At 38.6% G+C, this 26,409-nt stretch overlaps 1 protein-coding gene across 1 annotated transcript in view; it reads right to left on the bottom strand.

The window, feature by feature from the left end:
• The window catches only part of GPR158 (G protein-coupled receptor 158), a 195,858-nt gene that overhangs the window by 154,527 nt on the left and 14,922 nt on the right, over window positions 1–26,409 (bottom strand). The window contains exon 2 of the mRNA XM_086467139.1: window positions 25,816–25,921. Coding sequence (XP_086323265.1) covers window positions 25,816–25,921 — 106 coding nt within the window. The remainder of the gene's footprint in view (window positions 1–25,815; window positions 25,922–26,409) is intronic.

Raw genomic sequence — 26,409 nt, 5'->3', positions numbered from 1 at the left:
GCATTTTTGTTTCTATTTGGCTGACAATAGTAGCTCAGGGCAGAAGCAGATCAGCATCTTGGTGTTGATAGAGCTAGCACAAAGGTTGGAACTCTATGATCTTGAAGGTGTTTTCCAACCAAAACCGTTCTATGATTATATTTTCAGGGTAACGGAGATCCAGCTACTCTATTTGGAGTGTACTGGGCCAAGACACCCAGAAAAGTCACTGGAAAAGTCCTAACCATCCTGTGAATCAATCCCACCACTGTGCATGAATGGTTCAAGCTGATGAGAGTTTTGACTACTTAATTGTAATCCCTACACTCCAAAACGCTAGCTGCAGAAAGACACAGGCACTGCACAGCAGTGCCTATGGGTGTCTCTAACACAGAAGCAAAGGGTTGTGATACGGGCTACAAAGCAGACAGGAACAGCACAGCTCATCCATGCTGTGACGCTACATCTCTTTAATTGGTCATTCATTTGGCTGGACCTTACTAATTTGTAGGTCTTCAAAACATAAGTGCTGTCAATTTTAAAAGGCCACAGAACATGTGATAATCAGTTTTATCAAGGAAAATTTATAACAAACAGTAACAGCTAATACTTAGAGTCAATTCAAGTCTTCAATGAATAACCTCAGGAATCTGCAACAGGAATACGAAATCATTTCTTCTATTTCTAAGTACATGCACTTTTTTTTCTGTTTGGGATTTTTGTAAATTTTTTTTTTCTGTATCCTGTATGGCCACTTAGTGCATGTGACAGGAACCTAGTCTGTGTCAGGTTCCACAACCCAACGCAGTAACCACATTTCACAGCAGAGGCTCAGAAACAGCTTAATTCCTACAGCTGGAACTGGTGGGGATAGAGTTTGTAGAAAAAAAATCTCATGCCCTGAGAAAACAACAGGACAGACGTCCTGACCATTTCCATTAGGATGTCAGGGCGTTCTGTTTTCAGAACTGTCCCAGCCAGACAGAGATGTCTAGACATGTTCTGTAGTTACTACAAACCTGAAGCTTCATTTGTGTCCCAGTTGCTTGAGCTGCCAAGCTGCTGCTGAAACAACATAGGAAAGAGCATATGTCCAATAGGCTACACTGCCCTGCTGCTACAGAAACATCTGCAAAATTTCTCATTTATATGAGCAGAACAAAATTTTACTCAAAATGAAGATGGAAAATGCTTCCGTTCTGGATAACAAAAAGCATTAACTCTTAGTAGCAAGAAATCCAGGGCCAACAGTCTGAGTATTCTGTTACCTAAACTAAACAGGCTTGGGCAGGTACCTCAGATAATATGTCGAAGATACCCAATTTGAATGAATAAATTCAGTCACTTTCTTCACCTAATATCAAATGTATAAGTAGTTGATATAAAAAAGCATTCACTTTGAAAGAAGAGCAGAGACATTCTCTCCCTTTTTATTTTTCCTATTCCACTAAAGGTGAAATATTTTTCAGTTCACACTTTGGGTAAAGATACCAAAAAATTCCACACCCCCCCCCCCAAAAAAAAAAAAAGTTTTGATCCACTCAGAAGTTTAAACATGTTTAAAGAACATAGGTAAAAACAGCCCAGTTACCTGAACGACTAAAAGTAAACATAATCCTTGACTATGTCACCAGGCAAAAAGATCAAATAGTGAAGTAGGGAGATGATATCATCTCTGAATTCAGCAATGGTGAAGGACATTCTGGGATGTATGCCCATTCCTGGTATATACATTTTGTGAAGGATCAGTGGCACATCGCAGTAAATTCAGAAAAAGAACCATCAAAATGAGCTGAACAACAGAAAATGGACTTTACAGGAAGACTTCTTCATGATGAAAAAGACTTGAGTTGTTCAGATTGAAATACATTTTCACAAAGGCAGCAAGTTTTTATTTGATTACCAATTAAGTACCTATAGCAGAAGAAGTCAATCAATGGTAAAGATTACATATCATCTCTGAATTTTCATACAACATTTATGATGAAAAACAAACTGAAGCTAAACAAACGCAAATATGGAATAAGACTTACTTTCATTGGAACAGCTAGCATGCCACCAAACAGATTATTTACCACTTGAAATGTAAAAACATGAGGGCATCTCCTTCTCCAAATTATCACCTTGTGGTCTACCAATTTCATGCAGGAATTCATTGGTAACTCTGGGTAACCTGTGCTGCACAAGGGCTTGGGTTTTTGATTTATTTTCTCAGGAAATTACTGTACAGAGTTGTTTCACAAAAGACATAACAAAGAAAGCCTGGGGTACTCTCCTTGAGTAATAACGTAAGACTGGAAGGCTTCTTGTTCAGTCCCTATGCCTGCTACCACCACTCCATTTTTAAGTCTCAGTCAGTAATTCAGCTGGTGCCTCTGATTTGTTTGCTTCACCTTGAAATACTTACAATAATCTTAGCATTCTGCAAAGGCAGAAGACTGTAAAAGTAAAGCTACAGTGTATTACAATGACAATACAGTGAACACAACCATGAAGACTTTCCTGAAAACAAGAGAAAAACAATCTGAAATAAAAGTAACAGCAGACTGATGGAATATGGCTGTTCCTTCTGTAAAAATGGATGACCAAATCCCTTAGCTTTTTCTGAGTTAAAAACATGACTCTGCTTTTAATGTTCACTGTAGGTAGGGCTAGTTGGGACTAGGGTGACAGCAAGAATCATTTCTCCTAAGAAATAACAAATTATTCAGCATCACTATTCATTTTAAAAAATGAAAGAAATTATTTTAGATGCCAAAAAGACACACATAACACTGTGGGGTTTTTTTTGCTCTTATAAAGCCTTATTGAAAAATGCATCTTTATCCAATGTCAAGCCACCTGATCTTAATCAGAGCAAGCTGTGGATGCAGAGGACAATGGTTCTTACTGCGTCAACCACCCAGTAAACATTCCTCTCTCCCTTTTAAGCAAGGAATCCCTTGGAATCAGCTAATACCAGACCTTGCAAAAAGGACTGTCCAGACTGAAATGTTTCTATATTGTAAGAAACCTGAGGACTGAAGGTGGAAGGACAAAAGAAAAAAAAAAATCTTGAAAATAGCTTTTAGTAATTTCTGATTAAATAAAAATGAATGTTTTAAAATATACTTTATAGTGGGTGACAAAGAAATGAAGATTCCTATATTCTGCAACTCTTACGTTAAATAGCACTTTTTTTTTTCTAACATCACCTCACAATACCCAGTAGAGCTACCTATGAATTGAGGTGTAACTGAAGTAGAGAAGGGTAATAACCAACTTTCTCAGAGAATTCAATGGGAAGGGTCCTGTATTTCATTAAATTTATATTCATCATGGCTCTAACAACAGAGTTGTGATACAATTTGCATATCATTTTATCTTCATACTGACATAAAAAGCTTTCCCTATTTCTACTAAGCACTGGTAGGAATCTATATAGCAGTCCACATCAAAAAGCAAATTCCAATATTTCTTTCTGATCTATTAAAACTAATAATCAGTTCTGCTGCTATGACAATGCTGACAAGTTAAAAAACATGAATCTTACTCAGTAGGGAAATCATCATTTTTGCAAGAGAACAGACTGAAGAGATTCTCAGTAAACAACAAATGAGATCCATAGGGCTCAACCCATTTGTATGATTTCCCCAAACCTCTGTTATCCCTCCCTACCATGAAACAAACCCCAAACACACACAGTTTTCTTTGCTTGGGGAGTCTCATCAAGCTCACTAGATGATACATAAGCGTTCTTATTCTTTGTCTGACTTTATCAGTCTTCAAATAAAAATGGTTTCCTTCTTGTCTGTCAGACCAGAGAGATTTCTAGTGTTCAATTACTTGGACAAATGCTGACACATACTTTTGATTACCACAAGCAAGATTATGCCATCTGTTGTGGTATTTTCATCAGCTTTTTTTTCCCCCATATAGTTCATACATTTTTGACATTACTTAAGAGTTTTGGTGTCCCATAAGTATTTATGCACACTTGGGAAATCATGTCCTCACCATGAAGAGGAGACATTCAGCTATCTGTACTTAACTAGGCAACATACAGACATATGTAAATTAGTGTAATTTGTCCCAAACTCTGTGTTACCTATCTTTCTTTGCTACTGCTTCTACCTGGGCTTGGTAGATTAAAGTTGTCGTATGGGCCAAGTTTTGTCACTTTCATCCTTCTGTGATAATACCTTTGCCAGAAAAGAGTGACTCGAGATGGACCTATCAAACAATTCTGTTCAGTATTACAGGTCTCCTCCCAGAGGCATGTGAAAAAATTCACTACAAAGATGGGTAGCCTGCGCATCCACAGGGAGTGGTCTTGTACCCTTTTCCAACTGAAGACAAGTTTTACAACATACTGACTTCATTTCTTCAGTCACTTCCAAGCCAGACTTCATATCATGAATTCGCTTAAGCCTGTATTGAAATTTAAGGTGGCATTTCAGTACCATTGAGGTTTAAGTCTTTTTATCCTGTTCCTGGTGTTTTCCTGATCTAGGACCCTGAACCAATATGCAGATTCAAGCAGAGTCTTCATTTGAGAGCAAAAGACTTTAGTCAGTCAATCTTATTGTTAGCTCCTTTATTGCTGATTCTCTAATTGCTGTTTGCAGTGTTATACAGAAACAAGGCTCTCAAGCCTTTCTTCCTAGCATCATTTTTTAAAACAAGGCCACTAAAGACAACACAGGTATTGTCATTAAATTCCTGAGAAATGTAATTCCTCAAGCTTTCACTACATTCTTAGGAAAAAAAAAAAAACACCTTTAGAGTGCTCAGCACCTACCACTCACAAGAGAACTGAACTTCCAAAATCTCCAAGAGCTAAGCTCTGCTTCCAAAAACAGCTTGTGTATTTACAGTCATGCCTTTTGACCTATTTTTCTTATCTTCCAGTGGGAATACACTATCCAAAAAATAGGAATTTAATTGTAACAGTTCATAAATAAGAATTCCATTTTGGTGCAGTCAGCCACAGAGGGTAAGCCCTGGAAGTCTTTTCACAGACTACACGCACATACTAGTTTGCTTACCTTTCATCATTGGCAGCACTACCTATCAATTAATTGAAAATATTGTAGCCAAAATGCATACAAATACTTGTGAAAAGCAAGTGAAAACAACATTTAAACCTGAAACATTAAAATACCAAACGGAAATTGTTTAGATACCTACTTGCATAGACACAATACTGAATTGTTCAAATTATTCGTAAGTTTGGTCCTGCTATAGAATTGAATGGGAAGAAAGATGGCATTTTCTTGCCCAGGAAATTTTTTCCCCTAATTTTAGCAGTAACACACCCACAACTTCAGAGAAAGGTGCTCCTCAAGCATCTTAAAGATCAAGTAACTTAGTTTCAAATGGATAAACAAGTTTCATTCTTATTTCTGAATTCAATCATTGATATCTATATGACACACTAATATGGCTAGACAAACATGAACCTGATTTTGTCTCGTATAAAGAAGCAAGAGCACATTAATTTTGAGATTTCAAGTTGAGTTTGTATGGGTGGAAGTTAAAGTGAAAACATCTGTAAAAATCATGAATACAGAAATTACGTAGCAGCCACAAACAAAACAGAAAGGAAGGGAAGGAATAACAATTAAAAAAAACGTCTGAGTTGTGTTTTGGGACTTCTGGGCGAACTAAACACCTTACATGTGACAGTTGCTAGAACAACGCCTCAGGTTGAAATTGTTCAGAAATTCAAGGCTCAATGATGATTTGACAGACTAACTCAGAAGCAGTTCCTTGGAGTCTATGCAATCACATTCAAGTAAACCCTGTGTAAGCAAGAGGAAAAGGTAAACCTTTATTTACCTGTCAGTATTAATCTTCAATAATCTTCAAGTATTCTATTTCCTCCCGCCAGGCTAAGAGCGAGACATGAAGCCTACCACACAATATTTCAGTTGGGCTCTTTCCTAAAATGCCTAGGTCTCAAATCAGAAGTTTTTCTCATCCCATCCAGGCACACAGTTATATAAAAGCAAAACAGTTACAACTGTAGCAGTAAAACAATTCTCAAAAATTATGTCCACTGCTGAGTTTCCAATTTTAGAACTAGATCCTTCCACTTCGGATAAACTGGATACCCTGACCCTGATCTGGCATCTTACAAGGCAGCACCAGCAAGAACATTGTTCAAAGAAAAAAAAAAAAAAGCTACTTAGTGCAGGATCAAGGGGGTTTTAGCTTCTTCATTAAATGGAAGGAAATAGATCATATACAAAATGCATGAACTGGGAGCGACAGAGATGAATAATGTATCTGTTACTTGTTTGCATAATGGAGTTACTTTGACTTCTCAGGCAGAGCAAAAGCAGAAAGTAATGGTTTTGCCACCTTCTTCCAAGAAAGCCCTTAGCAACTCATGTCCTCCTAAAGGCCACAGGATGCTATATAACACTAATAAACTTCCAGCTGTTGTGGGGACACCTGCAAAATAGCATAACAGATTTACCACTTGCATTGGGAAGATACCAACCACTGGGCATCTGCCCAATTTAATGAATGAAGCTCAAGCACTCACACAGAAGGTGGCAGACAAATGTCCATTTGTGCTCAGATGGCAAGGAGAGAGAATTTGCACAGGGAGTGAAGAACAAAGGTATTTCAGACAGGTTATTTTAATGGATTTAGGGTCCTTTTACCTATAAACAACCCACACCCTTGTGAACTTCTAATACAGTAGTTTCTCCCCAAATAAACACTTTAGAAAGCTTTGGAAACTTTTAAATGCTTTCAAAAGCCTTAATCATTACCTTCTGAATTCAAAGGCTGTCTGATAACATTCAACTATTTGTAGGGCAAAGTTCTGCACTGAGTCAGTTCAGTCCTAAACTGAAGTCAATAGCAGCACTGTCCAATAAGGAGCAAAGCTGAACATCTCTAAGATCTATACAAGACAGCTTCTGCTGCCTTTACATGTAGTGGCCATACTTCTGCAGGTACACGTGGAACTGCCAGCTCCCATGAGCTTACTGCAACTTTTACACAGTTGCAGTGCTTTTAACACTACAGGTCCTGGAGCTCCTGCAATTAGATCTCTCCAAACACTTTTTCACTCCAGTGTCCAAACCAAAGGTATTTGGCTTGGATTGGCTTGAAATCTTCTTTGGGCTGTGGCGGGCTAAAGGAGGATGGGGAACACTGACTTTCTTGCTAAAAAAAAAAGCATTCCCAGTTTCCACCACCACCCCAAGATAAATAAAATATGTTACTTTTGTTTGAAATGCCAAAAATGAAAGCAAAGCACTATCCACAAAAACAATCAGGAAAATTGTTATGTCTGGAATTTTTTTGTTTGTTTGTTGTGGTTGTTGCTTTTTTTAATCTTTTAAACTAATCTTGAAAGGATGCCATTCACCTCAAAAGCAAAAGACACTTCCTCTGTGGCTCTGCTGCAGTAATATTCTGCTAGGACATTCTGCAGAGGGGAAGGGATTTTCAGCTTCTCGAGTGACTCTGCTTTCATACAAAGTAACATAGCATTTATGCAGAAATCTGTCAGGAAAACAAAGGCATTTCTGAATATAGAAAACCCCTCTTTGATAAGAGGAATTTCCTCTGAAATTGCAACCAGGTTTTCTGCCCACACTCAATTAGTTCAATATCACTTTCTGAAAGTCCCTACACAATACTTGTGGGAACTATTCCTCCTATTGTGGCAATTTTTAAGATTACTGTTAAAAAAATTAATGCACATAAATAAAAAGTAGTTTTCAATGTTTTCCAATTCAAGGTGCCCTTAAGACAAGATATGTTGTATTCTAAGTAATAACACTTTACACACTAAGTTTTCGCGTTCTTTTAGACTTACAGTTAATTCCTTGCTCCCAGCATCTTCAGCCTCAGAGCCCAAGATTTGTAAATTACTTAGTAGCACGAAGTTTCACAGCCAAACATCAGTTAGAAAGGAGTCAAACAAGACAATTCTTCAACAACAGCAGATTATTTTGTCCTCATTTCATCCCAAAATGTAAGTTAACAGTTGCCAAATTTCTGTAGTCCTCCAAATGGTGCTTAAAGACAGTACCAGATTCCTCAGGAAGTTTGGTTCAACAGCTGAAAAGGACTGCCTGGCCTGCCCAAACTGTTACCGTGGCTCTCATGTAGGAATTTAGGGAGCAGGCAGATATGGTGTACTTGAAAACTGTGAGATCGCTTGTGGGCAAACTAACTTTATAGGTGCTCATTATCATCTCTATAGGAACAGCTTCTTCCTCTGCTTTTTCTGAAAATTTCTTAGGAATCCTTGTCTCCTGTAATGGCAGAACTATACTCCTATTGAGTAAAAAAAATGTCCTATTACAGAACAGTTTTGGCATTACTTTTATTCTGGATAATCTAAAATTAACATTAAAACTAGAGATTTTCCAATTAAAAAAACAGCCTATAAAAATTATATACAAGAAAAGTCTAAACTTCGAGTCTAAACTACAAGTTAGTTGTAACTTATAACAGCTTCCTACCTAGCACTCTGCTGAATAAAAATGGTTCACTTACCCTAATGAAAAAAATTAAATTAATAGGACTGCATTTTTCTCAGTGTTTACATATTGCAAATTTAATTAAAAAAATAAATAAAATAAAATTTAATAAATGGCTTTTTCCCCCCCATCTGATTTGTTTAGTTAATATCCTCACTATGCTCTCTCAAATAATTACATCCTCAAGTAAGAGGCTGTCATTTATCTTTCATTACACTTAGGTTTTTTTTAAGCTAAGAAGCCTGCTGATCTCTTTTCCTCATTACTTCTCATACCTGAAAACATCTTTTATTTTATCAATGGAATATTGTTGTAATTTTTAAGTTCTAGAAGGAAAAAAAGAATAACTATGAAAGGAACTTCTCATTGCGACCTAGGAGATGCTGAGCCGTGTTTTACAAAGCAATAGCCCGTGGCAAGGTGCACTGGCAATACAGCAATAGCACATGGCTCCTCTGTCAGAATGCGCTTGGGTGTACTGACAAACTGGGTATTAATGCTTTAATCACTTCAAACATATATAGCCAAATATAACCCACTTTTAAATTATTAACTTAATGGCATAACTTTCAGAGACAGAGGTTGATGAAGTAGTTCAACAAATATTAGCTTTAGTAACGGTAAATATTTTCAGTGCAAGTCATAAGAAAGAGCAGTTTGTTTCCAAGCTTCCTATCCAGCACAAGGAAAGGGATCATCCAAAATTGCCCAGCCAGGTCTAAATCCATCCCAGTATTGTTAATAACTGCCCTAAAAACTTGCTTTGTTATTGATAACCTGACTCATTACGAAACATTTTTAAAAGGCACCTGCAAAGAAGAAAAACTGGAAAACCATGGGCCTTTCCCACTAAGTGGCATGTTTTCCCTGTCATCCTATCCTTTTCCTTGGCTTGAATACAGTCTACTTGATTGAAACTCTTCAAGTCTGGTTTACATTTGGTTTTAGGAACATTTACTTACATGACAATAAACATGTCTGTATTCCTTATATCCGTGTTGTAGAACCCATCACACATTTTCCAAGTACAAGTGGGCTTTCGTGGGGAAAGTTCTTAACATTTGTCTCCATAAGAACTAGGGAAGCTCTGGCACATGGTATCACATTACAGAACACAGCCTCATCTCTCCTGAAGAAGCTATACCAGGGGCCCTTCCTGTGAAGATCAGATTGTGCCATAACATTCATGACTATCAGAATTTAAATGCCAGTTAATGGCATTTTGACAGACAAGAAAAAGCAACTCTTTGTGAGAAAGGGAAATAGCTAAGAACAACACTAGTTTGAAGGAGTGGTGAAAAAAAATATTAATTTTGGAATCTACATTATAAATAACTTCAGATGTTTTGACAACTCACCATCCCTCCAATACATAATCCTTACCTTTCGGTCAAAGCACAAGATCAGTGTTAGCAGTAGTTTAAAGGACAACCTACTTTATACAACCTATACTCTATACAAGTAGGGAGAAAAAGAGAAAAAGACAAAGGTAAAGTAGTCTAATGTCTGTTGATCTGAACCTGGACTTTTTTCTTACAGATGTCTGGCCACAGTGTTTTGAGGTGAATGTGCAAACTACACAAGTTGCTTTAAAAACAGCTGTGCTGTTTCTTTAAAAACCTGTTGTCTTCTGCATAAAGATTGTATAAGACTTATTATGAGCCATCTTGCATCTATCCTGAACAAGATTCGGTTAGTTCATGTCTGTAGCTTTTCCTCTTCAAAAGCCAAACTGGCAGTCTCAGGCAAGCATCCAAAATCAGTTGTTGTTTTTCTTCTTACAGACTATTTTCAGGGGTAGAGAGATGGGACCAGTCCAGTGGTGCTCCCCACAAGGCTCTCAGGCTGCCACAGCACCCCAATGTATTGCCTCATTTCTCTCAACAAGATGCGATGTAGCAAATAAACAAGACTACTTCTGTAACTGAAATATAGTGGAGACATTTAAGGCACAAAGACAATTGTCAGAGACTCACTGGTCACCTTGATTTTCATTAGAGACAAGCATCATAGGAATTAGGTTCTTAACTGTCCACCAAGTTAATAAGTCTGAGGAAAATGCATGAGGAAAATGCATGAGAGGGAGAAAAAAGTTTCTTCTACTACTGCTCTATTTTTGTTTATCTGTGTTAAGAAGAATTTTCATATATACAAGCAGAACTGGTTCAAAATAGGGACAAGCCAGATACCGACTTTTCTGCATTTTCACCTCTCACAGGAAAGGCAGGGACCTTTGCAGTACACACCTGCAGCCACTCATCCTGTGCAGCCCTGGGAACACACCAGCCTTTGCTCCGCAGTCCAACTAGTGGTTTTACAGCAACCACATTAACTCCTGTCTTCTTGAAATTCATTGCAGAGTAGTAACATTTTAAAGAAGTTTTGGGTTTTTTTCATATGCATTATGCTGTTAATGGCAAAAGCTTCATAAAAGTGAGTGGCTGAAACAAAAAGAAAACCAGCTCTGAAGTAGAAAGCTCTCTAATGGGGTTAGACTAAAAACTGTATTGGACTGTTGTATAATTGTCTGGGTTGGAAGACTTTCAGCCAATTTAGTTTAGACATGACATCAAAGCAAGGGAGACATTTACTATACTTCAAAAAAACCTCAGCAAATGAAAGAGTAAGAGGACCAAATGTACATAAGATGAAATGATGCAGCACTTCTCTGACTTTATTGACTTTAAGGACCAGTACCACGTCCAATCTTAGTCAATATATTCCTCAATGACCTGGGTGAAGGGACACGGTGTACCCTCAGGGGCAACAGGCACAAACTAGAGCACAGGAAGTTCCGCCTCAACATGAGAAGAAATTCCTTTACATCAAGCGTGGCAGAGCACTGGAACAGGCTGCCCAGAGAGGTTGTGGACTCTCCTTCCCTGGAGATGTTCAGAACCCGCCTGGATGCAGTCCTGTGCAACCTGCTGTCGGTGAACCTGCTTTAGCAGGGGGGGTTGTCTAGATGATCTCCAGAGGTCCCTTACAACCCCGACCATTCTGTGATATTTTAATCCAAAGCAGAGTATCAGATAATATAATTCGACCAACTATATAACACAGACCACACCACTTCAAACCAAATATCTCTGCCCAGGTCCCAACAGCATGTGAATGACTAACAAAGGACTTCTAGAAAGGTATCTGGTCTGCATTTGAAAACCAGAGAGAGAAGAGGTTGGACCATGTTTGGATTCAGTTTTCCTGGTTAACAGTGCAAATATCACCAGCCTACAATGCATTTGCACTTACAGTCACCAGGGCAAAATAAACACTACCAAGAAATTCATAATTATACCTTCACATGCTCCCTCCCTCCTCAGTGGCCCAGCTATCAGACAGCAGAAGGGATTTCCCATAGATCAGAGAAGAGGAAGGCCCAGGTCCAAGGGAAGGTGCAGCAGTCTGCTGCTCCCTGCATGCCTAAACACTCGCACAAAACTCAAGTTCCTGCACAAACTCACTTCAACCCAATGCCTTGCACCATAGGGAGCTGGACCAGATGATCTCCAGGGGTTCCCTTCCAACTCCTACCATTCTGTGACTGTGATATTTACTAGAGGCATTGGTAAGAAAACAAAAATAATAGGAAAAGAAAAATAGAAGAGATGAGAAATGTAGTTGGAAAAAAAAAGCTAGAACTCCAAAGCATTTCACTAGAGAAAAGTAAAAACAAATTTAAGGGAAAGGGGTGCAATAGCTTCACCTACATCCCATGAACAAATAGCTTCATTTATATCTGCATACTTCCCAAAACCAGGAATACAATCTAGAACTAAGGCTAGGTTAAGCTAGAGACTCCCATTTAAGATAAGACTGCAGATTCAAAAGCACAAATTTATACAGTAGTTTGGTGTTGTTTTTTTCCAAAAAGGCAAAGTGTGATGTGGGATTTGGTGGAGGAAGAACGTAAAAGGGAAAGGGTCTGATTGTCCCAATTATGACACTATCAAAAAGCAAAAATAATTATTGGTAACATCCAAGACGGCCAAACAGCCCCAGGGTCCTATTGTACCAGACACTAGACAGAGTCAGGTTTCACCTCCACTCAAATTGCCAATGAAAGAAAACATTAAAGAACACATCACTACAGTGATGGCTATCAATATAAAGCTGCTTCTTGAAAGGTAAAATATGACCACTGTGATGTCTGCAGTCATTCCAAAAATGAAGGGAAATGCCACTAGTAAGGCAAGTGGTTATTTTATTTCAGGAAATAAAAGGGTTCTCCTTTCCAAAAGAGGAAGCAGAAATGAAAGAGTTTCTTTAATCCGTGCAGAAGTCAGAATGAATGCCTGCCAGAAACCAGTCTGACCTCAACAATTTGAACCACATCCAGAGCTATACTTACCAAGAGTACGTTGTTTGTACTGATGGTTAAATCGAACAAGATCAATAGTACCTGAGGAGGTGATAAAGGGAGAATGATCCACTGAATGGTGAGCTGACTAGCCTTTGTTGCAAGAGGGAAGAATATATCCCATTTGCTTTCATTCTCCCTTCAAGATCTAAAACGCCTCACTACAGAGGATACTCAAAAAAGGTGGTCATACAACAGGGGCTCTGAGGGCCAATGCAACAGGTCAATATCTCTGCTCATCTTTGCAGAGATCACAGATTACTGCCTCTATTCTTCAGGATCAAACAAGGATTAAAATCATATTAGTGAGAACTGTCTGCATGCTCCAGACTGAAACACCAGTTCCTAATGTAAAGCTATTGCTATGAAGTCATACAGCTATGGAACATCTGAATAGATGACTATAAACATACTCACACGTGCAACCCAAAATTATCTGGGGCTTAATTAAGGCAAGAAATAATATGGAAAAAACCCACAGACTGTTCTTTGTAACAGTGCTTATACCTCTGGAGAAAACAAATAGAGTGGAATAAGAGCACAGAAAAAGTCAAATGTTTGATGTTTGTAATCGACAAGTGAGACTATTTCATTGTAAGAGTTAATGTTAACAATGTTAACAGTGCTATTCTTGTCATGTAACTCTTACTAAGAAGCTAAGTATTCAGCTGTTGTGTAAAATTTATCCTTTTCAAGCCCTCTTCTTCCATCACTCTCTTCTTGACAGGACATTGAAGCTTGTAGCTCTAGCTTCAGGGGAGCCCTCTGCAGCCATAGGCTCCCACTGACACACATGGTACTACACATACACACCAACTTTGCTTTCTTTTGCACATCTGTGAGACACAGCAGTCATCTCTTGTGTAACATACATATAAACACAGAATTAACTCAAGGGCTATTCAGTGAGAAGACTTCAGTAAAAATTCAGTGAGAAGACTTCAAAATCGATGCATCTCAATTATTCCAGGTGTTCCAACATTTTCACCAAACAAAGATGTATAAATAGGGAAAACACTTATATTTCGTACAGTACAATACACTGATAAAGATGCAAAATGTGACTCCTTACAATCATGTAATCACTGAAGAAAATATTTTTAGGTTACACTTGTAACAAAAATGTTATAATGTACCCTTTTTGTTAAGCAACGTTAGAAAGCAGCTAGAATAAACCACTGATGCATAATTAAAAGCAACTCTCAATCACCTATGGAAATGAAACAACTGAAATACATATTAAACCTGTAAAAATAATTCTTCTTTAAGTGGCTTACTGAATAATACTTCATAAAAATTGGGTTTTATAATTACACAGACTATGTAGCAATAAAGTAGTCCCTTAGAAAGCAATCATTATTATGGAGTCCCATTCTGCAAGAAAATTCAAACTTTAAAATTAAACTTTACTCCATTACCAAGAAAAAAAAAATCAGTCCTGGAGTTTTGCCACCAAAATACTCCATAAGACTCATATCAGGATGATTGGATCATTTTATTTAGATGTTTATTTCAAACAAGCTTCCTATTAGTTATCCATATAAAAATTCTGTACAATTGAACTACCAAGAAATGTCTTCTTCAGCTAGTGTAATGCAGTATTCACTCAGGATTTTAAGGTCTACAGGGCAAACGTTGGTTTCAAGTGTGTGAAATGAAATTTGTGCCATGTCTTGTACATATTGGAATATCAAGATGATTCATCATGTCCTGTAAAAGTTTACAAGTTCCGGTGCACTGCTTTATTTAACTTCCTTTCTTGGAAGAGAGACAAGCTGTTCTGCCTGAGCTAAAAAATACAATTACTATCCAACAGTGTAAGAGAAGAGATCATTGGTGGAACTGGACAAATGGTATCAAAAGGTTTCTAAGCCTTTCAAGAAAGGACATGGTTTTGGTGGGGCTTTGACTGGTAGACAGGTTTCTAGCATTGCTCAAAACATTATCACCAAGCCGTTCCCATTACCATACAACAGAACTTTCTCAAAATGTCTTTTTCTCATTTTTCCCCATAAGAAAGGTTTAAAACTAATGCACAGTTTTAATCAAGTTTTATCAGTCTTTCAAATTATACAATTTCCTAGAGCAGCTCCCTGAAATACATATTTTCAGATTTCCAAATTAATACTTTTTTTAAACGTCAATTCAGGAAAATGCACTGCAGGTGTTGGTTTTCATCCTGAAATGGAGTGAAACAAGTATCAAAACATAATTTCAAAAAGCCAATAACAAGTTACTGAATAGCCCTAGCAATTCTCTGTCTCTAGGACAGTATCCTACACATTGTAAACTAACTTACTCTGTTTAGAAAACTCACATTTTATAATGCAGCATAGGTTATGCAAGTAAATCTCACCACCATATCTATATTACAGACCTTCCCCCATTAGATATTTAGATTATAAATACGAAGGGACAAAAATATTTCAACTCTGGCCCAAGCAAGAAGTCAGTTTCATTCTAAATCTTAGTGTTATCTCTACTAAATCAGCTTTTGAAGTTCTGAAAGTAAATAAGTAGATAGATTTGCAGCTATTAACTACAAAATAAGAATCTAAATATACTTACTCCATTTCTTTTACTGTAGTAGGAGAAAGAAGCGTTGAACTTGTTATAGAAAAAGTATCAGAAGTAAATGACTTCTCAAAACTCACATGTACATCTTCACACACTTAGAAGTTTAAAAGAAACAACCGGTGAACAAAAGCAGTCAGCAACAGAAGAGAGTCTTGACATAAGCATGAATAAAACTGACTGGAAATACAAAGTTCAAAAGGGATACCACATTCTCCAGATACAAAACAGACAGAAAAAACTAATTGTGCAAAAGATGAAAGAAGAGCTGACCACAGAACCCCACAGCAGCTGAGGCTGGAAGGCACCTCTGGAGATCATACAGTCCCAACCCCTGCTCAGAGCAGGCTCAGATAGAACATGTTGCCCAGGGCCATTCACATTCAGGTTCTGAGTATCTCCAAAAATGGAGACTCCACCACATCCCCAGGCAACCTGCTCTAGTGTCCGACTGCTTACACAGTGGGAAAAAAATAGCAATAATAATAAAATTTCTTTCTGTTTCACTTTGTGCCCATTGCCTCTTGTCCTGTCACTAACTACTCCTGAGAAGAGTCTGGCTCCATATCCCTTACACATTTCCATCAGGTATTTACACACACAGATAAAATCCCCTGAACTTTCTCTTCTCCAGGCTGAACAGCCCCAGCTCACTGAGCCTCTCCTTGTTTGATGGGTGCTCCAAACCCTTAATCATTCTGGTGGCCCTTTGCTGGACTCACTCCAGCACATCCACGTCTCTTGAACTGGGGAGCCCAGAAACAGACACAGCCCTCCAGATGCTGGCTCACCAGCTGGCAATGCTCTGCCTAACGTGGCCCAGGAGGCTGTTGGCCACCTTTGACACAAGGGCGCATTGCTGGCTCATGGTCAACTTGATGTCCACCAGGACCCCCTGAGCCTTTTCTGCAAACCTGCTTTCCAGCCATTCAGCCCCACAGCCTGTAGTGATGCATGGGGCCAGATGCAAGACAAGAACCAGTACGTCCCCAGCCTCTGTCACATCCCATCACAGAACAGTTCTAGCAGAATGCCTATGTGCAAACAACCAAAATGTTCACAGTTCCCTGTACATGTATATATAGGCATGCATGTGTGTGCATTTATATGATACCCATACATAGGCATACACAGAGCTGTAAACAAATGTATATATAAAAACATACATACACAGAAATATTTTGAGTGTTGCAAACAATTCAATGTATCTGCTATAGAGAAAGCTCAGTTAGTTCCTCAGGTCAAACCAACCTAATTAGCTTTATTTTCAAATGTAAGACTAAGACTACAACTGGTTTAGATGAAAGTTACAGGACTCACTTTGCCTAAATCAGAATGCATAGCTATACCACTCCATGAATATTTTTCCCTAGTCACCATATTTGAAAGACAAAAAAAATAGCAGAATAATTAGATGGAATTGGTGGTGTAAAAAAAGTAACTACTATGTTCTGACAGAAAGAGTGGAGCTCAGTAAGCAAATCCTACTATCTATTTTATGCAAGTAAATGGAAACTGACTGCCCTGCAAACCAATAGTGGTAAATCTAGGGACTAAATTTAACTGTAGAGGAATTATGATCCTGCTGCCAGAAGAAAAAAAATGCAGTATTACAAATGTAAAAATTGTCTTATTTGTCTCTACAGTAATATCTACTTTTCCTCACCATCTCTTCCATGTAAAGAAAGAATCGAAGACAGTAAATATCTTATTTATCCTAAGAAGTTTACATGCATAAGATTTTTGGAGAGGTGGTGTTTGGGTTTTTTTCACTACGTATTCACAGACAGAAAGAATAGTAAAACTCTTAAAGGAGATGAATGAGAAAGAAAAGCAGTAATACAATGAAGCTCAGTAATGGCTCATAAACTAGCCAAAACATCAAAAAGAAAAGAAGAAATAATCAAAAGATAAAGGTTAAAAATGAAGCGTTCTGCATTTCCATGTTAGTCATGATCTAAAACAGCACAGGGCAACAAAGCAGTAAAGAAACACAAAATAAGATATAAGTAGGTTAGTAAAGACTGAGAAATTCCTAGACCAGTCCCTGCTCAGTGAATGGATGACCTGATAGCCATCAGTTTACAGTACTGGCAAATGCAAACTAGAAGAACAAATCATATGAATTACGGGTATCTAAACAAAAGTATAGGTAAACCAAAGCAGTTCTTTTTAATTTGCAGAAAACCATTCACCTGCTACCAGAAGTCACCAATAAAAATTATGGTATTTGAATGTCTAGTGCTATAAAATTGTGCTCCAAAAATAAAACTAAATGAGCTTATTTCCATTAAGGCTATTACTGTGGCTCAGTATATTGCTTTGAATATGAAGATGCAGCAGCTATTCTCTCTAGCTTTTCATTTTGGGGTCTTTAATATGTTTTCAATCTAATTTTAATTTGTTATAGAAAAAGAGGAATGAACTTTCTTCTCAAGGCTAAATTAAACTTTCTTGTGCAGGTATCACAAAGTATAAAAAAAGCAGGAGAAACAGTTGCTACACAATAAAAGCATTTTTAAAATAAGGCAGACAAGTTTTTTCCAATTGGTTAACTGTTTCTCAAGTCCATGTTTTTTCAACAAAAATAATTAACTGTAGAAGACGTGCATGAGCAGAAAATTTGTATTTTAACAACTGAAAAACGCTCTGCAGTCTATTGCCCGAGTAAGCACATAGCTAAGTATGCAAGTCAGGAACAGAGTCTGCAGAGTTCATCGGAAGCTGGTATCCTTTGCAATGACAGCATGTGCAGCAACAGTGTGTTTAGCTAAGAGGAGGCTGGATGGCTTCATTTTTGACCAGAACACTATCACAAATCAAGATCACTACAAAAACTACAAAGCTGGTCAGACACAGGTTTCAAAAATATATCAGGACGATTAACTCTTCCTGGAAGCATCTGAAGCATGGGGTGGATGCATGCCGCAATGCACCCCAAAATCCCACTCTGAAGACGATCCAGCCTGGGCCCTGGCTGGAGCACATCAGGACTCCCTTTCAGCTCACACGCTCAGCATACCTTTCTGCAGAAACCAGACTGTGGAGAGGGTAATTTGCACGCCTGGAGATCACACCTCAATTTGAGTCAGGGCGCCTATCGGTTCAGAGATAATCATTCTGCCTCTGCAAAATCCCAGCTGTAAGATGGGGGTAATAGTCTTTATATTCTCTCACAAGATACGGGAGTACTTGCATATCTTCCAAGAGAAGTGTATCAAATCTCACATAGGATGGACCAGATGCTTTGATACCAAAATGCTGCGTATTTATCTAATTGCATATATCTAATTGCGCTTAATGCGACTAGAGACATTTTTCAGATACTGTACGGTCCTCTGAACCTGTGAATATAGTGATAAAAAATGAAAGCCCTGAATGAGGCTGTGCTCTGCTCATGCCTAGATCTGATACAGTTACTGCCACTTCACATCTGGGAAAAGTAACTCACAGCCAGCCTGTCAAAGGAGAACAGCCCACCCTGGCTACATTACCCCGGCCCCTTGCTGCAAGCTTTTCTGTGGCTCCCAACAGACCCTGATCTTCTGTCTCTTGCCCAAGCCACAGACACTCAGTTTCTCAGTCTCTCTCCAGAGAAGAGCTCTTCCCTGCACCAGTCTTCCTCTCTGCAACTTCCCCTTTGCTCCCAGCAGGTATATTTTGTCCATGTCCCCTCAGCTAACTAAACTAACTCTTTCCTTCCTAAGCACGACGGGGAAGATCACCAGTTCAGCTAACTGGCACTGCCTAATAGGCTGCTCTGTACAGCAGGCCTGAAAGCTGCAGCAATAGATCTGAAAGAACTGGTAACTGATGCAATGCTATCATTGCCTGTCAATTGCAAGAGAAACAAACACTTCCCTGCCATTTTCATTTTGTCAGACAGCATCATTCAACCAATCACCTACTGCTTTTCACTTTCCAACTCTGGGGGAAGGAAAATAGCAGCAAATAGAACTGACCCAGATGAATTTAAATGCTTAAGTTAACACTGCTAACTAGGATGAAAGGAATTGTTGCAAAGGTTTTCTCCTTTTGAAGAAAACATTGATAACAAAGATCAGCTCCTGCAAAACAGAGTCATGTAAATTTTTTTGTAAAAAGGCAGAGATGCTGTAGCTAAGCAACCTGGCTCTTCCATAAACTGAAAGTTGGTTTTCATAGCACCTTGTTTATCACTGAAAGCTCTGACAAACCTCCACTTATTTTACGTAATTGTGTCTGGGGGAGTGCCAGATCTGGTATGCTGTCAGAAAGGGACTTTTCCCATGAATGCAGATGATGCAAATTTATTTTTAAAACAGCATCCAAAATATTCTTTGTGTCTACTGCATGCTCTTCAAATACACAGTCGTGTGAGCAGCCATCAGTCTGAGAGAACAGACAGGACTTTCTGGTTTTGGATCCAATAAGTGCTGGCTGTGTGCCAAACTAAGCCACTCCCCTTTCTGTCTTAGATTGTCCCTTTAGCCCAGGACTTGATAGAGCATTTAGCTTTTGCAGTCTACCACTAAAGATCTTGTGTTCTTCTAAGAAGAATTATATCCTAACATACACTCTCTACCCTGATTCGGGTACTTCTCTTGCCCTATCCTGGATGCAATCTGTAGCTCCAAGGATGATTATTATTTCCAAAATAGAAGTTAACTATATTCCATAAACCCCATTCACTCAGACTGAATCACCAACCAGCATTCTTTCCAGATTTTTCTCATTCTGACTGCATTTTTCATAATGGACAGGACAAAAAATACATGCAAGTACTAAGCAAAACTGGTGATACTGGATATGACCCACTGGGTTATGACTTTGGATGCTAATCTCTTGTCATGCTTCCCCTCCCACAGAGTATGTGCATTAATAGCCTTTTCCCAGTTTGACAAGGGCACTGGAAAGCACCCATTTGAAAAACCTGGAAAGCATTGTTTTTTCTCCTCTCTCCCAATGCAGTCCCCATTACAATTTCATTTTTAATTAGCCCCTGCTTCCCCCTTTTGCCATTGGTTGTCTGAAACACTACATACAGTATAATAAAATATGATCATCCCAAATATTTTGCTAAACAATGGAAAAAGATTTTGGCTGTACTGCTCATTTGTTTTCCTTTCTAAATTGGTTCTGTGTTTGTGCAGAATAAATACACACACAGTAGGCCTGTGCATTTTTCTACAAACAGATATACACACACTACATATAGACAGCAATGCAGCTTTTTTGTTTACTCTGCCTCTCTCATTCCCTCTAGATATTTTTGCACGCTGTCATTTGTGGAATACTGTTGAAATCCAAAGGGATGTCAGCCGAGTCTGCCTTGCATTGCAAGCTGTTGGCACTCTCATTAAGGATGGGGGAATAGCATGGAGTCTGCTGTGTTTTTCACAGACTGATGCTGCTGGTTGCAAGTGTTCGGCTGAGGGCAACAGGCTATGCCAGCTGATTTCTCCAGGTGCTCCTCAGCCTTGATTTTATTGTTGGTGTCTCAACAAGGACTCTAAAGTTGTTAGTAAAAGTGTCAGCAGCTGCTGCCAGCATGTACAGCGAAGGAATCTAATATATTTAAAGAAAAATCTTCAAAGCTTTCAAATAGAGTAAAACTGCATGTCTTCTTACCCCCATAACCAGCCTTGCCTGTACAATGAAACCACTTTGCTTTTGTTATTGGGTAACTACTTTTTATCTTTGTTAATTTCAGAATTATCTGCATCATTTTGTTCTCTACCCCATTCATTTTAATTTCTAACCCTGCAGATATTACCTGCCTCATCTGTTGCAGCCCCACAGAACCCAAATCTTTTGCCTATCTATTTTTTCAGGGAAACTGTTCCCTATTCAGGTGTCAAGGCAGAGGGCAGGAAGGAGAATACGGCGCTCTCTGCTTCACCATGTGTTGTCTATTCTTCCCGCAGGTCAAGAAAAGAGCACTTGGCCACCAGCCTCCTTGATTAAAAAAAAAAAAAAATCACAACCAAACCAGACTTGAACCACTGCTGGAGTTTGGCTTTCCTGTGTAAAGTCTCACCTAACTTCCTGCCTGGGCAGTCTCCAGTCATCATGAGGTTGAAGGAGGGCACTCTTGTTCTCCCAGTTCATCTAGGCTGCTATGAAATCAGGGATATATAGGCCCCATGCACAAAAGTGAACAAATCAGGAAAAAGTATGACTATATATTAGGAATTTAGGAAGGCAATTTAAAAATGGGGAATCAAAAGCAAGCTCTGGGAACTTTAGTTTTGTATTCAATTTGAGGGAACCATACATAAAGCAAGATATTTAAGAGTCATCAATCCACCTCCTGATGAATACCTAAAGCTAAGGACAGATAGCAATTAAAGGAGGAATAGTATGTCTAAGCATTTTGTATTTGTGTATTCTTTAATTCCCCAGCTACATTCTATTTTTCCTTCAAGCAAGGACTAACACCACAACTATTCCATCACATAATCAGGTTACTCTTGATGACCTCTCAAAGCCAAATCCCAATGTAACAGTTAGCATCACCTCCTAGTGATTCTGTGCCAGAGCACATCAAGGCAATACAGTACTTGCAACAATCTCTATTTTCTGGTAGAAATTGTGTCCCATCCATTCCTTCCTTTTTTCTGTCTAGCACATACAGACCACTGGTTTACTACATGCTTACATTCACTGTAATGCACCTCCATCTCCCTCCTTTCAATTGATTTTTATTTAGAAGATAAAAACACTTCAGGACAGCACAGAAAGTAGGAGAATTTGTCTCCGATGTGTCTAGTAGATTTTTAGCCACTATAACGTTAACTGAAATACAAGACAAAGTAATAAAGCATTTTAGTAACTCGTAAGTTGTGAGGTTTTTTTTCCCCTCCTCTTGTGCATTCATTAAGTCACTCCCTTCCCCTTCTCTGTCACTTGCTATATTTTCATAATGTTAGGGAAGAAGGGAGTTCTGTCTCTGAAATATTGAGCTTTATGCCCTAGATTTAATGGCATTAGTAGCCCAGCCATGTAGTATGGGCTATGCAGTGAACAGACTTTCAGAGCTAAATCAGCAATTCCCTATCGCAAAGGCTTACCAACTAGTCTGCAGAAAGGCTATGCTGCACTAAATACTCAAGTCACCTAACAAAACTAAAGAGAGGAAGGAGGGTCTCACTTAAGCAGAACTAGGAATCCAGAGATCTCCATTCTCTTCCTCACACTGCTGGAGACAGACTTTGTAATCTGTGGCAAAGCATTCCAGCATCAGCAGGTTTTTCTCTATCTGCCTCTAAGATGATAAAAGAGAGAATGGGGAATATCATTTCATTAGCATCTATAAGGCAAACTATGTGGAGCACATTGTGCACAACTATGCGATTTACCCTTATTCCACAGAGTAGATTCCAATGAAACAAAGTGTAAAGAGCAGCATATGGCACCTGCTGGTAAAGAATGAACAGGAGTCCCCATCAGACTGAACTCTCCTGAAATAGTGGCCATAGAGTAAGAGGAAAGAAACCTTCTCTACAGATTGTTCCCAGCAACTCCCTATCCCCAGGGTCACTGTTATTAAGGAAGAAATCTCATTGCCTTCAGGCACAATAAGGAAAGGCACTACCTGCTTGCAGGTTTCATTTTGGGGGAGGTTTGTATTACCTATGTATCCTTCTCTTAGCCATGAGAGCCTTGTTGATTTAACAGACTAATAAGTGCCATGGAGAAGGAAGAACAACTGGCAGCTTTTTGCTCTACATACAAGTTGAAAAGCCACTCATCTCCTTACCCATGTTATTAACACCTTAAGGTGTGAACATGAGCCACTCCCACATACACAGCATCACTCATTAAAGAACTTCTGCCCTAGAATGTACATTTTAATTCCTTTTTGCAGCACATCAGCTCACTTAGTGGACTACAGTATCACAGTAGGCTTACTAAAACAAAACCACATAACCTCGCCAAATATGAAGCATAAAACATCCTTTGTAACACCAAAAACATAGTGCTTGTGTTAAAACAGCACAAAGCAGCTCTGGCTTTATACTGATATATCAGGTTGGACTCAACAGTAGCAGAAGCACTGTATAAAAAAAAATTACTGTAAACTATGTAGGGCACTCCATTAGCTCTAAAGAACAAGGAAAGCACTATGCAGAAAAAACAGGGACAGAAAAAAAAAAAGTAGTAAGTGCAAGTGAGTTTGGTAAATAAAAGCTCTGCAAAGAAACTTCCTTGAGCACAGCCAGCTTTACAACACCACACCCCAGAATCCCAATATGAAGAACCGATGTGTAGCGTACGTTTTAAGTAAAAGAAGTGTTATTCTCTCCTTCAGCAGATAGGAAACACCTACCACCCTCTCAAAAGGGCAGCAAAGCCAAGAATGCCAAGAACCCAGTCCTGGCTCAAAGCTGGTGGAGACACCATCTCTGCATCTATGGTCCATGTCAGCCACCTCAGTTTCTCATGCACAGTAAGAGACCAAACCATAGCAGTGAGGTTTTCCAGCTTGCCCACTGAGACATTAAGGACTCTGGAATTAAAATGGTTTTTGCAAGTCATAGGAAACTTTCTGTAATGCTTAAGGTTGTATTTCACGTAGAATTTCATTCTGCACAGTTTCCTAAATGACACACCGCTTGCCTCATGTGCAACAATACAATGGAAAGTAGCTTTTACTGGCTATCATATTCCTGAAGAAAACCCACTTTCATAATCAGAGTGAATTCTACAGAGAAATAAACCCCACTTTTTACTCCCATGAAAAGGTTTTTTTCCATTCTTCACAATTATTTCCCCCCCTTCTCCCAACAAATTCTTCCAGAGAGACTAGCTTTTTGCACTGTTCTCTCCAGGACACGCTCTTAAGGACTTAGATTTGGAAGAGAAGTGTAATTGTGGAATTATATCCAGTTTGGTTTGACTCAGATTCTGTTTTCCTAGATATTAAGGATACAGAGGAAGATTCAGAGCCCGTTACAGCAAACAATAGGCTTTGAACCAGACCAAAGGTGTGTTAAAGCCCATCATTGATCTTTCTTCATTTCCTCCATTTTACTTTTGCCCCAGTTTTTCCTAGTCTTCTCATAAGGTTTTTTTCCCCCTTTTGTTCTTGGTTGCAGGAGGAAATGAAAGTTACAACCCCACCCCTCTGCTGACAATTTTGTTCATAAGATATTAGGAAAAGGAGGAGTACTTGTCAAAATATAGACTCACATTCAGGATAACCTTGTTTTTAATATATGCCAGTTTACCAGTTCTCATCTGGCAAACGCTGTCAGAGCAGTTGGAACTAGATGACCTTTAAGGTCCCTTCCAATCCAAACCATTCTATGAATGTTTTCTTCTAGGAAGAAACATGAGATATTAAAAAAAGCTTTTCTTTGAATTCAGAAGTCAAAAAGTACTCGACAAAGAAAAAAATAGGGGTTTTTTCCCATTTGCAGATTTTTTTTGATTAAAATCAGTCTTTATCGAAGACTACTTGATTTCTCATTTCAAGATTATTTTAAGAAAAAAAAATCAACAAAAAAATACCAAAAAGGATATTTACAAAAATTCTGAGTTTTTCTTACCCCAAAAATGTTAGTAGATTAATTCATCAAAATTAACCCTTTCTCTAAATTTAGATTTGGCTTTGATAAATTGGTATTTTATAATAAATTAGTCAAACATCTCCTGATTTCTGGTATACAACTTTCCCTACATTTTAATTGTTCTTTCCGAGAGCACAGAAGGGCATGAGGTGTATACTCTCAGAGAAACCAAATGGTAGCCTTTGAAAACATTATATGCCAAAATAAAAAGAAAAATCATTGACTGTATTTTGTAAGTTTCATCCAACACATATGACTGGCCAGGCTGAATGATTTATGATACACTGACAGACAGAGCCAGACACAGACCTTCAGTAGAAAGGGGAAGCAGGAAGGAGCTGAACATAAACATTTAGTCAGCTCTGTCAAAATGTTGGCATTTCTATTACAAAGGAATTACAGCATGCAATTCTGCCTGTAATTCTGTATCATTCTACAAAAAGCCCATGTTTTTCTGAATAATTGTTATTAGCGTTTGAGCTCCTTTTACTGTATTTTGCAAGCCTGTCCAGTCAAAAGTGATGCTGACATGAAAAGCCTATTTTGATTTTGAGTGTAAATTAATTGTTTGACTTACAAGCAGAACTTCATAAACTGTTTCAGTGGTAATACACTTTTTCCCTACAAGTGTTATTTCTGCACAATAACTTAGCTCCCGTTTTATTTAACGCCCATATTCCCGAAATGCAGGCACTCTTGAAACTCACACATACCATAACGCCTCACAGATTTTTTTTTCAGTCTACAAACCACATTTAAAGTCTACAAAATAGACAGCATTTATACCACAGAAAATTATTCACAGTGGAAAGACTTGTTATTGAAGTGTAGCTGAGCCCCGTAGGGACAGACGTACCTCAGAATTGTTGAGATGACACCTGTGCGTCCCCGAGAACCACCCCTCACTTGAACACTGGTCGATGTCCACCTTCTGCAGATTGATGTCGACTTTGACAACACCTCTGAAAACAGAGAAAAGCAGCCTTGAACACAGTGACTACAGAAATAGGTTAAAGTTCTTTATGATGCTGTAGTCCGCAAAGCAGAACCACATCTTTGTTCTAAATACAGAATTTGATGAAATGTCTGAAAATAGAGAAGTTTAGTGTTCCCGAAGCCACAACTGCAGAGACACATTCTTATGTTAGACCTTACTGAGATGTATTATGACAAGAGCCTGGTAAATCTAATGCACTAAGTGTAAGGTGGCAGCTAAGAACAAGCCATACACTCAAACAATTTAATGCCCTTCACATTCTACAATGCAGCAAAGAACTAAAATGCAATAAACAACCCACACTACTTTTTCCGAGGCCAGCAACCTCCCTGGCTGACCCTGAGTACAGTACCAGGCACCACACCTCACCCCTGTGCCCGCTGACAACGACACCCTTCCCTTTGTTCTAAGGAGCTCTATCTGCCAAAACAACCAGCAAAAGCCTTTTTCTGT

This window comes from Leptosomus discolor, chromosome 6 (genome assembly GCF_034619465.1).
Source record: "Leptosomus discolor isolate bLepDis1 chromosome 6, bLepDis1.hap2, whole genome shotgun sequence".
Taxonomy (NCBI): Eukaryota; Metazoa; Chordata; class Aves; order Leptosomiformes; family Leptosomidae; genus Leptosomus; species Leptosomus discolor.
Note: the sequence above shows the minus strand (reverse complement) of the source record. Positions and strands in the feature narration are given on the sequence as shown.